The sequence below is a fragment of the Nansenia antarctica genome, assembly GCF_963989245.1.
Source record: "Nansenia antarctica genome assembly, chromosome: 1".
Lineage (NCBI taxonomy): Eukaryota > Metazoa > Chordata > Actinopteri > Argentiniformes > Microstomatidae > Nansenia > Nansenia antarctica.
In genome coordinates, this window is record NC_137674.1 from 46,763,440 (window position 1) to 46,778,249 (window position 14,810).

At 44.1% G+C, this 14,810-nt stretch overlaps 1 protein-coding gene across 1 annotated transcript in view; it reads left to right on the forward strand.

Moving 5' to 3' along the window:
- LOC308168647 (MAM domain-containing glycosylphosphatidylinositol anchor protein 2-like) overlaps positions 1 to 14,810 on the forward strand; it is a gene marked incomplete at its 3' end in the record, with an annotated part of 167,235 nt that overhangs the window by 54,836 nt on the left and 97,589 nt on the right. The window contains exon 3 of the mRNA XM_080543250.1: positions 2,037 to 2,211. Within this exon, the coding sequence (XP_080399376.1) occupies positions 2,037 to 2,211 (175 nt within the window). The remainder of the gene's footprint in view (positions 1 to 2,036; positions 2,212 to 14,810) is intronic.

The window sequence follows — 14,810 nt, forward strand, 5'->3', positions numbered from 1 at the left end:
ATTCCAAGATCGACTACTGCTTCAGTGCACTGCGGACGCTTCCAGAAGGCTTCTTCTTCTCTTCTCTGATGTAAATGTAGCATCAGTGGAGATGCACGGGCGAGCTGGACAGAGGTGTGCTCCCAGCCTCCCAGCCTCCTCTCAGATCACTCCTGCTCTTTTACACTAATGGTAAAGAGGGAGCATTTGGTCTTCTTTTAGCTCTATACTCCACCAGTTTGATATGGGGTCAAAGAACATATTCTCAGCTTTAATTCGATAGGCTTATCTTCAGATTGGGTTCTCGATTTAGAAAGTACCCGATAAGTAACATTTTTAAAGATACTCCCCCTATTTCAGGGCTCCAAAAGTAGTGGATTTTTTTTATTTTTATGTCCAAATAAAGCAGACACTGGGTATATTCTCTGGTAATGTTCTGCCAGGCCTGTACTGCAGCCATCTTCAGTTTGTTTTTAGGTCTTTTTTAGTTTTTTTTGCCTAAGTTGTCATCAGCAGGAAATGCTGTATGTTCAATTGGATTTAAATCTGAAGATTGACTTGGCTAGTCAATAATTTTGGCCCTGAGAAAAACTCCCTAGTTGCTATGGCAGTATGTTTGGGGTCGTTGTCTTACTGTATGATGAAGTGCCAATGAGTTTGGAGGTGTTTGCTTGTTCTCCAGCAGACAAGATATTTCTGTACACTTACGAATACATTCTGCACCTGCTGTCAGCAGTAACATCATCAATTAAGACAAGTTGACCATTTATGCACTTTTGTTTTTGCTCCAATGTTCCATGAGTTGAAATCAAAGATCTACGACTTTTTTTATGTACACAAAAGGCCTATTTCTCTCAAATTCTGTTCACAAATGTGTTTAAATCTGTGTGAGCACTTCTCCTTTGATGAGACAATCCATCCACCTGACAGGTTGTGGCATATCAAGAAGACACCTATCAAGCCAATTCTCCTATACCTTTGGTGCTCTGAAATAGGGGGACTGTATAAAAAGGGTTGTTATTTCTAAATGGTGAAACCAATCTGAAAAAAAAGAAAAGAAAACTGAGAATCTATACTTTAACCTCATAGTAATTGTTTGTAATTTCAAATTCAAACTGTTGGGAGTATAGAGCTAAAAGAAGACACTTTCTCTTTCCAATACTTATGGAGGGTACTGTATCAGAAGATGCCATGTTTGTTGTTATTTACATTTTCTACATTTATCCAAAGCGACTTACAACAATGACATTTATCTAAGTAAGTGAATCATCTATCTATCAAACATAATAAGAAAAAGAAATCTATGCCAGGACCAGGGGCCCATTGGCAGTCACAATGCTAGAAGAGCCCGCCAAAGACACTTGGTCCTTAACCTCACAGAGCTAGCAGTGAGAACGCCTCTATCAGAGTGGCCGTGTGCATTAGGCTACAGTACTTAGCATGCTGTATGGAGCCCAGACCCTTCTGAAAGCCTTTTAAGTGGTAGCTTGATCGCTAAGTGGTCTTCTGATCGCTAAGTGGTAGCTTGATAGCATGTTAATGTGAAGACACAAATTCCACCTGGACGGGGTGTACAAACGTATGTATGTATGAGATGTGTAATATGCACGTGTTTGTTAGCCTGCTGCGGGTGGGTATGCTGTAATACAACAGCTGTTATGGCGGGAGTGTAGGAGGGAGAGAATGAATGAGAATATGTACAGTTCCACTAAGTGTCCCTTTAGAACAAGGAGCATTAAATGCTCCTTCTGTAAATGAACTATGACTAGGTTTGCTTTTGTATACTGTGTGTGTGTGTGTGTGTGTTGTTGTTGTTGTTGTCGTTTGAGCATAGATTGTGCTCATTTGAGCATGTCGTCCCGTTCATGTGATTCAGTAGGCTGACCTGATTATTATCCTGTCTGTACACACACACACACACAGTGATTAGTGCTCTGTTCAGCAGGCTGTTGTTCATATCTGTCCCATAGTCAACAGATGTGTCTATCTTTATCCCCTCCCTCCCCCTGCCCCCCCCCCCTCCCCCTCCCCTCCCCCCTCCTCCCCTCCCCCCACAGATTCGATGGACCAAAACCGCGGGCAGCGCCTCGGACCGCTTCCAGGACTCAAGCGTGTTCAATGAGACACTTCGCATCAGCAAGATCCAGAGACACCAGGGAGGGCGTTACTACTGCAAGGCAGACAACACGCTCGGCTCGCCTGCCATCAAGTCCATACGGGTGGATGTCTACTGTGAGTGAACAGAGCTCTGTCTACGCACACGCACACGCGCACGCGCACGCGCACGTGCACACACACACACACACACACACACAGGCACGGAGGACACACACACACACACACACACACACACAGGCACGGAGGACACACACACACACACACACACTCACACAGGCACAGAGGACACACACACACACACACACACACACAGGCACAGGCACAGAGGACACACACACACACACACAAACACACACACACACACACTCACTGTCCCCGTACGCATCATCAGTTCTGCAGATTGTCCTTTTCCCCTGCAGATTGCCCTTTTCCATTTACCCATCATGCCTGTGCTGAAGCAGCAGAGGAATGGGCAGTGGCCCGCGCATAGTCCTGACACACACACACACACACACACACACACACGTAAAAGGAAAAAGAAAAGCCCACTAACAACACTTAAGGGCATGTAATGACACCAGAAATGACAACACACTCTCACCCAACACGTCTCCCACCTCACTCTCTAGGCGAACCGAGGTGATAACTTACACTGTCATCATATCAGAGGCATCACTGTTCCTATGGGTGTGTGTGCGTGTGTATTGTTACGTCACATTACACACAAGTGTAAGATAAGTAAAATCCTCAGGCTCCTTGACATCGCAGCACAAAGACAAATAAGGCAATAAGGCAAGATAATAAAGTGACAATTACAAGACATAATTGGACACGTGACAAGTTGTGGGAGACAATAAGACAAATGAGACAGGACACAATTTAGCAGAACAAATAGTAAAACGTAATAGTAAATAGTAAAAAGAATAGTACAGAGTATAAATGTTGTGAGTATTGCACGGTGGCAGTGGGTGTAAGAGGTAGTATTGAGTGAAGTGACTGTGTGCTTAAAGGTAGGTATTCTGTATACATGGGGTGTGCTTGGGGATAATAGTCATTTTGTCTTCAGTAGGCTTGTTTCTGAGCCTGATCGCCTGGGGGGAAGTAGCTGTTGGTTAGTCTCTGAGTTTTGTCCCTGAGGCTTCGGAAGAGGCGTCGTCTTTTGGATGGCATCAGTTCCCTGTCCGCACCACCCTTTGCAGCGCTTTGCGGTTGAGGGCATCGCAGTCGCCGTGCCAGGCAGTGATGCGCCCAGTCAGAATGCTCTCATCTGTGCCTCTGTAGAAGGCCCCGCAGGGTCTTGGGCCCCATGCCAAACTTCTTCAGCTGCTCGAGGTGAAAGAGGCGCTGCTGTGCCTTTTTCACCACCTGTTTGGTGTGCTCATCCCAGGTGAGGTCGTCAGAGATGTGGTGGACGCCGAGGAACTTCAAACTTCAGACCCTCTTTAGGGGCGGACCTGTTGATGTTGATGGGGTCCTGTTCCCGGCCTCTCTTCCTGAAGTCCACCACCAGCTCCTTGGACTTGTTCGTGTTGAGAGAGAGGTTGTTCTCCTGGCTGTACTGCGGTCGCCCGGCCTGGAATGCCGTCTGGCCCGGCCTCTTTGCGGATGTTGAGGTTTTCTGAACAACTTGCGCAAGTCTGCTTCGGTGATGACCAGAGCGCTGTCTGTGGTGTCTGTGGTGTGTGCCCTCTCAGGTAGGTCAATGTTGGCGTTCTCAAAGCGGGCGTAGAAGCTATTCAGCTCGTGCGGGAGAGAGCCAGCTACGCTAGCTGCATAGCTAGGTCTCCCTTTGGAGTCTGAAATTGTGTGCAGCCCCCTGCCACATGCTGCGTGAGTCATTGCTACATAGCCGTGTCTCTCTCTTCTCACTGTATTCCTGTTTGGCTGCCTCAATCACTCTACGGAGGTCGTAGCGGGCTTTCTTGTCATTTGTTTTGTCACCGGATTTGATGGCGGTGTCTCTGGCGGTAAGTGCAGCCCTGACTGCGCCATTAATCCCAAGGCTTCTGATTTGGATACAGCTGAACTGTTTTGTGGTGACAATTTCCTCTATTCCGCGTCGTATAAATCCCATGAAAACCTTGCGCGTAACCTTGCGCGTACCCTTGTATGTCGTCATTCATCTCTCGGTAGGTCTCTCCCAGTCCGCGTCGTCAGGTAATCTCAGAGTACAGCATCGGGTTGGTCAGACCAACGCTGGATTGTTCTCATGACAGGTGTGGCAAGCTTCAGTTTGGGCATGTGGACGTGCATGAGCAAGATGGAAGGGTGGTCTGATTTGCCGAACAGTGAGCGGAGGAGGGGTTTGTAGGCGTGACGTAGGGGGGTGTAACAGTGGTGGAGGAGGGGTTTGTAGGCATGACTAGGGATGCACGATATTATCGGCGCCGATATTGGGAAATTAATGTTGTTAAATATTTATCGGTGTTATTAACTTTTAGCCGATATAGAGCCGATAATATGAAGCCGGAAATATTTCCGGTTCCGGTTGTCGTGCTCATGATGCTGCGCCTGCGTACTAGCCACGCAGTGTAGAGACGAGAGCGAAACGGTGTGGACATTTTTCAGAGTTTCTGAGGCAGATAGTGCGTTTGCAATTTGCAATACATGTTCGGCAAAAGTTTGGAGAGGAGGGCAAAGGTCTACGAGTTACAACACAACAAATCTCATAAGTCACCTGAAGATTCACCATTGCAAGCACGCTGTATGGAAGGAATATGATTTTGGCATTGAATACAGCGATGAGGGAACGAAAACAGTTAACAGAAACGCGTGTCGCAGAAATGCTTCACGCGTGTCGTAAATGCACATAATATGCGCACAATGCATATATGGGCTACACCACTCGCATACGTGAAACCGCTATAAATAGCTCTCTTAATATGTATACTTTGAGGAATTCGGTTGTTAAGTCTGATGTCAAACGTGACGTTTAGCAATTTCCGGGTCCAAACCAGAAATTCCCTGCACCATAATACCAGTGTACTACAGCGGTAGAATGACAGTTCAATCGTTTTTTAGACTGGGATCTATTCATACATGAATGAATGAATGAATGAATGGTCTTTATTGTCATTGCTATAGTACAGGTACCAAACAACGAAATTTAGGAGGGGTGGCTCCCCTGGTGTTAGGAAAGAAAAAAAACTTTAAAAAAACACAAGAAGGGAAGGAGCTGGTTTACATAAATAAAGGCTATGTACACTATCCACTATACCAGGGGTCGGCAATAGGCGGCCCGCGGGCCATTGCTGGCCCATCACCAATAATATTTGGCCCAGCAGAATATTTTGAGAATCCACTTTTCTTTTTTTTTCCCTTTTTTTTTTTTTACAATATCGGACCGACAGTCCCACATATAGCGCCTATAATGTCCGAATAGAGAATCTACCTCCACCTGAATAATGCTTATTGTACTTTTATCCATGTTGAGAGTGAATGACACAGGGACAGACAATCAGGCAGCGGGGTGCACCGAAGCGCACTGACGCTGAACCCCTCATAGTGAATCATAAGTAGGTGGACAACGTGTAGTGCTGAAATAGCCGTGTGTGGTTTGAAAAAAATAACACCAGCTCAGTAAATAATTCAAACGTAATGTTTACGTATATGTGACTGCAACACACATATGAACAGTAACAAAGCAAATTCAGTTTAATATTCTGAAAAACATTGACAACAAAATCGGTGAAAAAAAGAAAAGAAAGAAAAGTAATCCGCTTATGCGAGGGGTGGTGGTGCATAGGCCTATGCTCCTGAAACGACAGAGCAAACACGCTATTAGGGATAATAATTACAATGAGCCATTCATTCAAAATATAAAAAATACAATTAGGTTATTAAATACAATAACGACAGGCTTGGTACTCACTTAATGTGAAAAGTGGCATCTCCCATCCGTCAGTATTTGCTTGATATCTGGTTATATGGACGTCACTTTAATCCGCAGGCAGTTCTCAAGTTTTTTTTTGCATCAATCGATTCCTCTCGTGCGTCTTTATCAACGCTTTATTTGCGTTTTATTCATTGAGGAAAAGGACGACTCGCATGTATAGAAATGGAACATTGTGAGCACGGAAGATGTGAGTCTCACAACGGCTTTGCGTTGATGAAACCAGGTAGGATGAACATTATAGTTCGCTGTCCATTCCTCTTTAAATGCCCTGTTTTCACCGTCAACTTTCCTCTTTACACCTTTGGAGAGTGACATGATGTTTCTCTTGCTAGTTAGCAGGTTAAATGTTTAGCTAACTTCACCCGGCAGGCAAACAACCAATCCAATAATAATGTGACCTTGTCTGGGAGGAGGGGGGAATCATTCAGAATGAAAGTATGTTAAATAATTATTAGAATAAGCTAGGCTGCGCTACATCGTCAGTCCACACATTTATTATTCAAAACTATGGAAAAGGGTGAAACTACGTTTCAACGTTGTTGAGAATCACAACACAAACTTGCTAGTCAAGCCAAAATACTGCAACGTAATGGATTGGACTGCTACCTAGTTAGCTACAACACTACTTTACATTGTTACCTAGTTAACTACAACACTACTTTACATTGTTACCTAGTTAACTACAACACTACTTTACATTGTTACCTAGTTAACTACAACACTACTTTACATTGTTACCTAGTTAACTACAACACTACTTTACATTGTTACCTAGTTAACTACAACACTACTTTACATTGTTACCTAGTTAACTACAACACTACTTTACATTGTTACCTAGTTAACTAGAACACTACTTTACATTGTTACCTAGTTAACTACAACACTACTTTACATTGTTACCTAGTTAACTACAACACTACTTTACATTGTTATCTAGTTAACTAGAACACTACTTTACATTGTTACCTAGTTAACTACAACACTACTTTACATTGTTAGCAGGCTCACAAAACAAGCTGTGTTAGTTGACTAGCGATGTGTACATTTTTCGAAAGAAAAGTCAAAGCATTAGAACGTGTCACATTTTTTAACAATCAATTACTTATGAATGAATGAATGAATGAATGAATGGAATGAATGGTCTTTATTGTCATTGCTACAGTACAGGTACCAAACAACGAAATTTAGGAGGGGTGGCTCCCCTGGTGTTAGTAAAAAAAAAAAAAAACGTTCGGGCCCGCCATCTAGTGGCTCAAAAAAAATTTGGCCCGAGGCCAAACCTAATTGCCGACCCCTGCACTATACTATACTGTACAGATAGACGACTAGGGTTGTCATATTGCACATAGTGTTATTGCACATTAATTTAAAGTGTCGCAGTTTGCAGGCTTGAAATGTACATATTTGTGCCTCAGCACTACACCTGATTTTTTCAGTCCAGCAGCTGCCATCAATCCGTCCAGACTGTCCAGGGCCCAGAACCTAGGTCTTTGCTGTGTTCAGGGCCTGGATGGCCCTGGGGTAGAAGCTGTTCTTCAGTCTGTTTGTCCTTGCGGCCATGGTCCTGTACCGCCTTTTCGAGGGCAGCCGGGTAAAGTGTACGTACCCAGGGTGGGTTGGGTCTCTGGAGATCTTGGAGGCCTTCCTGAGACAGCGTGTGTTGTACATATACAACAAGGGACACAGCACTTTCCCGTTTTCCCCATATTTGTCAGCGTCTTTGAGCCTCGGAAAAGCGCTATATAAATATAATGAATTATTATTATTACTGAGGCATTTCGAAGACAGCGCCTCAGCCAACTTTGGACCCGGAAACACGTCACGACTTAACAACCGAATTGATTCATTGTTATTGTTGTCCGGAGGTAATCGGCTATTGGTTTACATGGCTTGTAAATATACTTTCGTTTTAGGACGTGTTCAAAAGCAAGGACTGTGTGATCATCTAATTATGTGTAGTTATGTGTTTTTAGCATGTTGATGTTCTATCAGCATGTTGTGATGTTATTAAAATACAGTTTAAACTTTCGTAGTGCTGTGCTTTGTTAGCCGCTAGCTGTTAGCAGCATTTGTTTCCGGTTTCCTGGATGACAGCCTTTCTTACCTTCAGGTGTGCATGAACTACAGGTTATCAACTGTGAAATTATATCTGTTCTCATATCGGTTATCATATCGGTTATCGGCCACGAGAAGCGGGTAAACATCGGTTATCGGTATCGGTTGGAAAAAATGCATATCGTGCATCCCTAGGCATGACGTAGGGAGGTATAACAGTGGTGGAGGAGGGGTTTGTAGGCATGACGTAGGGGTGTGTAACAGTGGTGGAGAATACTCCCTGTGCTCGTGTTTACATGTTTACATCGATGAGTTGGTCGAATTTGGGTAAAACTTGCCTCAGTGATGCTCGGTGTATGTGTGTGTGTCTGTGTGTGTGTGTGTGTATGTCCGTGTCCATATATGTGTGTGTGTGCGTTTGTGTGTATGTCCATGTCCATATGTGTGTGTGTGTGTGTGTGTGTGTGTGTGTCCGTGTCCGTGTCCGTGTCCATATGTGTGTGTGTGTGTGTGTGTGTGTGTGCGTGTGCGTGTGCATGCGTGCATGCGTGTGTGTGTGTATAGCCATCTGCTACATACACCTAATGCTGCAGGTTGGTGTCTTTGACGACAGTGTGGGAGTGAAGGGGGTTGTGAATACAGTAGACCTGGGGAAGAATGGACTAAGGTGTGTGTGCGTGTGTGTGTGTGTATATGTGTGTGTGTGTGTGTGTGTGTGTGAACCATGACATGTTTATCCAGCACATGTGTCGGGAGACTGATTGGGTTCAGCTCCAGATTCATTGATCACTGTAATTGCAGTGTTAATCAGGGCAGATAATTGCAAATGTACTCAAACGAGGCAGCCGTTCAATTTCCATCTAAGTTAATTCACTGTGTGTGGCTGTGTGTGTGTGTGTGAGTGTGTTAGTTTAAATACGTTTTTTCCATTTACTGTGAGGCTATAAGATTGTCTGTGTCCGCCTTGAAGCCTCACACAGCAAGCGTCACCCCCCCCTCCTTCCCCGCCCTCATCTAAGCTACAAATTAGCAAAGCAGCATTTCTGTGTTTGAAATGCAGCGTGGAGGCCTGGAGCTGGCAAATACAACAAAGACAAATGTGTTACGTTTGCACTATGAGGATGCCGGAGAGAGAGAGATGGAGAGAGAGAGAGAGAGAGAGAGAGAGAGAGAGAGAGACAGATAAAGAGGAAAAAAAGAAAGTGTCTGAGATAGAGAGAGAGAAAGAGAAAGAGAGGGGGGAGGGGAGGGGAGGGGAGGGGAAAGAGCGTCTGAGACAGAGAGAGCGAGAGAGAGAAAGAGGAAAGAAAAGAATGTCTGAGACAGAGAGAGAATGAGGGAGGGAGAGAGAGAGAGAGAAAGGGAGAGATGACAAGGAAAGAAGAGTGTCAGAGAGAGAGAGACAAGAGAGAGAGAGAAGGAGGGAGGGAGAGAGAAGGTGTCTGAGAGAGTGAGAGAAGGAGGGCCAGTGGCAGACAACATGGCCTCCTCTCTCAGCCTCCTCTAACAGCCTCCTCCCTCAGCCTCCTCCCTCAGCCTCCTCTCTCAGCCTCCTCCCTCATCCTCTCTCAGTCTCTCTCAGCCTCCTCTCTCAGCCTCCTCTCTCAGCCTCCTCCCTCAGCCTCCTCCCTCATCCTCTCTCAGCCTCCCTCAGCCTCCTCTAACAGCCTCCTCCCTCAGTCTCTCTCAGCCTCCTCCCTTGGTCTCTCTCAGCCTCCTCCCTCAGCCTCTAACAGCCTCTAACAGCCTATAACAGCCTCTAACAGCCTCTAACAGCCTCCACTCTCAGCCTCTAACAGCCTCCACTCTCAGCCTCTAATAGCCTCTAACAGCCTCCACTCTCAGCCTCTAACAGCCTCCACTCTCAGCCTCTAACAGCCTCTAACAGACTCTAACAGCCTCCTCCCTCAGTCTCTAACAGCCTCTAACAGCCTCCACTCTCAGCCTCCTCTCTCAGCCTCTTCTCTCCTCCGATTTCTACCTCCACCAGCCTCCCCCAGACATGTGTCACTGCTCTGTCTCTCTCTCTCTCTCTCTCTCTGCTGTTTAGTCAGCTGGTGTAGCAGAGGTGGCTCTTGAGATGGGTAGCCTTGCCTGAACCAGGAGGGACCATTGGTCTGATGGTACAGGTTTGGGTTTGGTGTGTGGGAGACACAGATTCGATACCCACGTCTTACACTGACTTTATATAATATATAGTAATATATAATAATCTAATAATTATAATAATATATTGTAGGAGTTGGAGCGTACAAACGAAGCGGAGACTTGGTGCCAGTATAAAGCCGACAGCGTCTACATTTATTTACAGTAACTCTTGACATAGCGCCCATAGCAACACACAACACTTCCTTATCGTCCTTCCTTATCGCTGTGCTCAGGCAGGCGGTTCAGGACCATGTTCGCACGGACAAATAGACTGAAGCTCAGCTTCTACCCTAGGGCCATTCAGGCCCTGAACACAGCAAATACCTAGGTTCTAGGCCCTGGACAATCTAGACAATTTGATGGCAGCTACTAGATTGTAAACATAAGTGCAATATTGAAATATAACTGTGAACATTTCAAACCTGCTATTAATGAACTTTAACCACTTTAATGAATGTGCAAAAATACTATGTGCAATATGACTACCCTTGTGTACATAAGGTTCAGATATAGGAAAAGTTAGGATATTTATAGCATAGCATAGAGTACAGCACAGTGTTTTATTGTATAGTATAGTAGTATAGTATAGTAGATAGTGTACATAGCCTTTATTTATGTAAACCAGCTCTTTTCCCTTTTTTATTTTACCCTTGGACCTCTTGTTTTTAGTCTTTTTTCCAAGCACCAGGGGAGCCCCCCCTCCTAAATTTTGTTGTATGGTACCTGTACTGTATTAATGACAATAAAGACCATTCATTCATTCATTCATTCATTCATTCATTCATATGTTACCTATAACCCCATACGTCACACCTCAGTGACCGGCATTAAAGTGCCCACACACAATTCCCCATACCCCAAACACACAGGTGAATTATGTACGTCATGCCCCTCAGTATTGTCCGCTACAATATGCCATTTGGCCGACACTTTTATCCAAAGCGACTTATATTGCATTGAGTGCATAGTGTTTATTTGTTTATTTATTGGAAGGATCCCCATTAGCTATACCCATAGGCATGAGCTACTTTTAGTGGGGTCCACATTTAAAACATACATTACAAATAACATTTAACATATAAAGCATACTTACATTACAAATATCAAACATTAAAATATATCATACATCATACAATTTTACATTTGGCATAGTATAAAACACTTATATATCTAGTTGGAGTCCACATTTAAAACATACATTACAAGTAACACTTAAATCTCTAGTTACATAAAAATAGAACAAATTACAACCATGTTAGAGAGGACTACACATTTCCATCTACGGTGCGTCACCATCTAGTGTCACAAGTTTGCTGTACCCAGGTGTTTCCTTATCTGCTTTTTGAACATACGTTTACTTCTGTTGGTAGTAGGTTCCATGACTTCATGGCTCTGTATCCCACTGTGCGTCTAAGAAAATTGGTATTAGCTTTAGGGAGTGAAAACCTTCCTTCTAGTGACCTTCCTTCTGTTACTCGTCTAGTGACATAGGTATGTGAAGCCAAGTTATTATTTAGTTTGTTATTTCTGATCTGCTGGAGTTTTAGACTGTAAAAGGCTCCATGTTGACAAAAGAAGTGCAGCAGCCAACCTGTCTTCAACTTTTAGCCATTGGAGTGGAGACTAGCATGCATACTATGTATGCTAGTTCTATATGGACACTGTAGAGCAAAGCGTGCAGCTTTGTTCTGTACTAACTGTAGTTTTCTCAGGTCTTTCTTTGTAGTATTAGCCCATGCTATCTGGCAGTAATCCAGCTGTGACAGGACCAGAGAAGTAACAACCAGTTTCCTTAGATCAGGTGCAAGATAGTTTCTGCATCGTCTGACTACGGCTAGTGCTTTGCCCATTTTATTGACAATAGTGTCAATGTGCTTTGACCAGGACAGTTTGTCATCAAGGATGATTCCCAATAACTTGGTTTCTTTTACTTGCTGAATAGATGTTCCTTCAATACACAGTCTAAGCTCTGGCTCTGCTCTGAGAGATTGATTTGAAATGCTTTTTGTTTTGGCTAAGTTAAGTACCATCTTGTTTTCATGGACCCACTTTCCAATGGAGCTTAGCTCCCTGTTTAGTATGACTGTCAGTTCCTCTGCTGTTTTTGCTGATGCATATACTGTAGTGTCGTCCGCGTACATACTTAAGTTTGCGTGTCTTAGTACTTGAGGTAGATCGTTAGTAAAAACAGAGTACATAAGTGGGCCTAAGCAGCTTCCCTGTGGAATTCTGCTTTCCACCAGCACACTGTTTGAGTAGCTTCGATTAAAAAAGACTCTCTGTGATCGATCCCTTAAATAACTTTCCATCCAGGTAGCTGAAGATGGTTTAAAACCATAACAAACCAGTTTTTCTACAAGAAGTTTATGTTCAATAACATCGAATGCTGCTGTAAAATCTAAAAGAACTGCTCCACAGATCATTTTGTTGTCTAAGTCTCTATACCAGTCATCTGACATTTGCGTCAGTGCTGTGCATGTGGAATGTCCCTTTCTGTAGGCATGTTGATACTTTGTTAACAGATTGTTTACTGACAGGTATTCTTGTATTTGATCAAATACTGTCTTCTCAAGAATCTTACTCAGTGCTGGTAACAGACTAATTGGATGACTATTTGGGCCACTAAATGATGCTTTCTTATCTTTAGGCAGAGTCTCTTAGTATACAGTAGATGGTCCCAGCGGGAATCAAACCTACAACCTAAGCGTTGTTAGCGCCATGCTCTACCAACTGAGCCACAGAGGCTAAGAAGTATTCAGACTTTCTGAGTCTACCCCCGCAAGGTACCGCAACCTTGCGGGGGTAGACTCAGAAAGTCTGAATACTTCTGAGTTGATTCCACTTGATTTTGTTTGCAGTGGAGTCGATGGAGTCAGTCCCAGATACTCCAAGCTCAATGAATTCGATTCATTAATGAATACTGTGCAATTGACCCCCAGAGACATGTGACCCCAGATCTGAGGTACCGTGATAACCTCGTTAGGGGTAGACACCAGGCGGGGATGGAAAGAGAAATTAGAAACACGTGAATGGATGAATGAACCAACCAACAAATTAATGAACAGTCCCACTAAGCCGCAGAGCCATTATTCATAATTAAAAAACGCCTTTTTATGTTATGTTATAATGGTTATGCACAGGAAATGAGTCTGGACTGCCAATGGCGGTAGTTAGTCAGAGTGGTGAGATTTTTTTTCTTTTTTGTTCAAGCTGCATCCCAAAGTAGCCTTTACAAGCCTGTGGCTCTCTCTCTCTCCCCCCATCAAGCACTTTTGAGTAATTATCAAGCTCTTGTCAAAATGACTGTACTGAAAGCACTCTCTCTCTCTCTCTCTCTCTCTCTGTGTGTCTCTCTCTCTCTCTCTCTCTCTCTCTCTCTCTCTCTCTGTGTATGTCTCTCTCTCTTCTCTCTGTCTCTCTCTTTCTCTCTCTGTCTCTTTCTCTCTCCCCCTCTCTCTCTCTCTCTCCGGTGGAGCAGTACCTCTGGAGTCTAAGTGGTCCTTTTCACCAAACTTGAAACATCACGGACTCTGTCAAAACTTTTTCAAAGCACCTGACTGGAGTGCCTGTCTGCATTTAATTGACAATTTCCGACTAAGTTGAAGAAGATTTTCTGAACTTTTTGGAGTTGATGATGAAGGATTAATCTTCAGACAGTTCAGTCAACGTCGTCGCTGCTCCTCACCGATGCTAACGTCTCCAGAGAAAAAAAAAAAAAAAACATCACCTTGAAATTACATTTTAAAAGGCCCGCGCCAGCTAGTTTTTGCTTCCTGATTAAAACATAAAAAAATTACTGATGTAGGCCTTTTATGCAGAATTAACATTCTGAATATTTAATAAATAAATACATCTGTAACAAAACAAAGCTCCTCCCTCCTTCCCTCCCATCACCCCCCACCACCCCCCCCCCCCCCACCCCTCTCCACATCCTAGTATGCCTTCTTTGATTCCCATTCTTGAGTCTGTGAATGGCTTTCTCCCCGGTGAAGCTTAAGAGAGGGAGATTTTTCTGGGAGAGCAGCTGTGAACCCCTTGCACCAGCACACTTCATTACCGCGCGGCCTCTGTGTGTGTGTGTGTGTGTGTGTGTGTGTGTGTGTGTGTGTGTGTGTGTGTGTGTGTGTGGAGCGGAGCTCAAGATTAAGTCAATTGTGTAATTGCATTTCATGCATTGACCTATACACAAGCAAACAAATGTGTGGCCAACAAGCGCTGTCTGCGGGACAGACTGCTGCTGTTATGTCACATCAGGTCCCCGTCTCTGTGATCTTCCCAGGCGTTTCAATAAATAAAATATAGCCCTTCATTTTAAACGATGTGATTCGTACGGTCGACACCATCAATGAAATGAGTCAAACCGTCTCACTTTATGACAGCCAAAACACCAGAGATTTATATGACACTGTGGTTTATGTGTTTGTTGTCACAGACAGACTTTTCTAATGGCAAGGTAAGGCCTTGGGAAAAGTAACGCTGATTTCATTCTTCAGCACTACAGATGCAGTATGTTGTATCAATCAAGTGCCCCCTCTCTCTCTCTCTCTCTCCTCCTCCTCTCTCTCTCTCTCTCTCCCCGTCCTCTCTCTCTCTCTCTCTCCTCCTCTCTCTC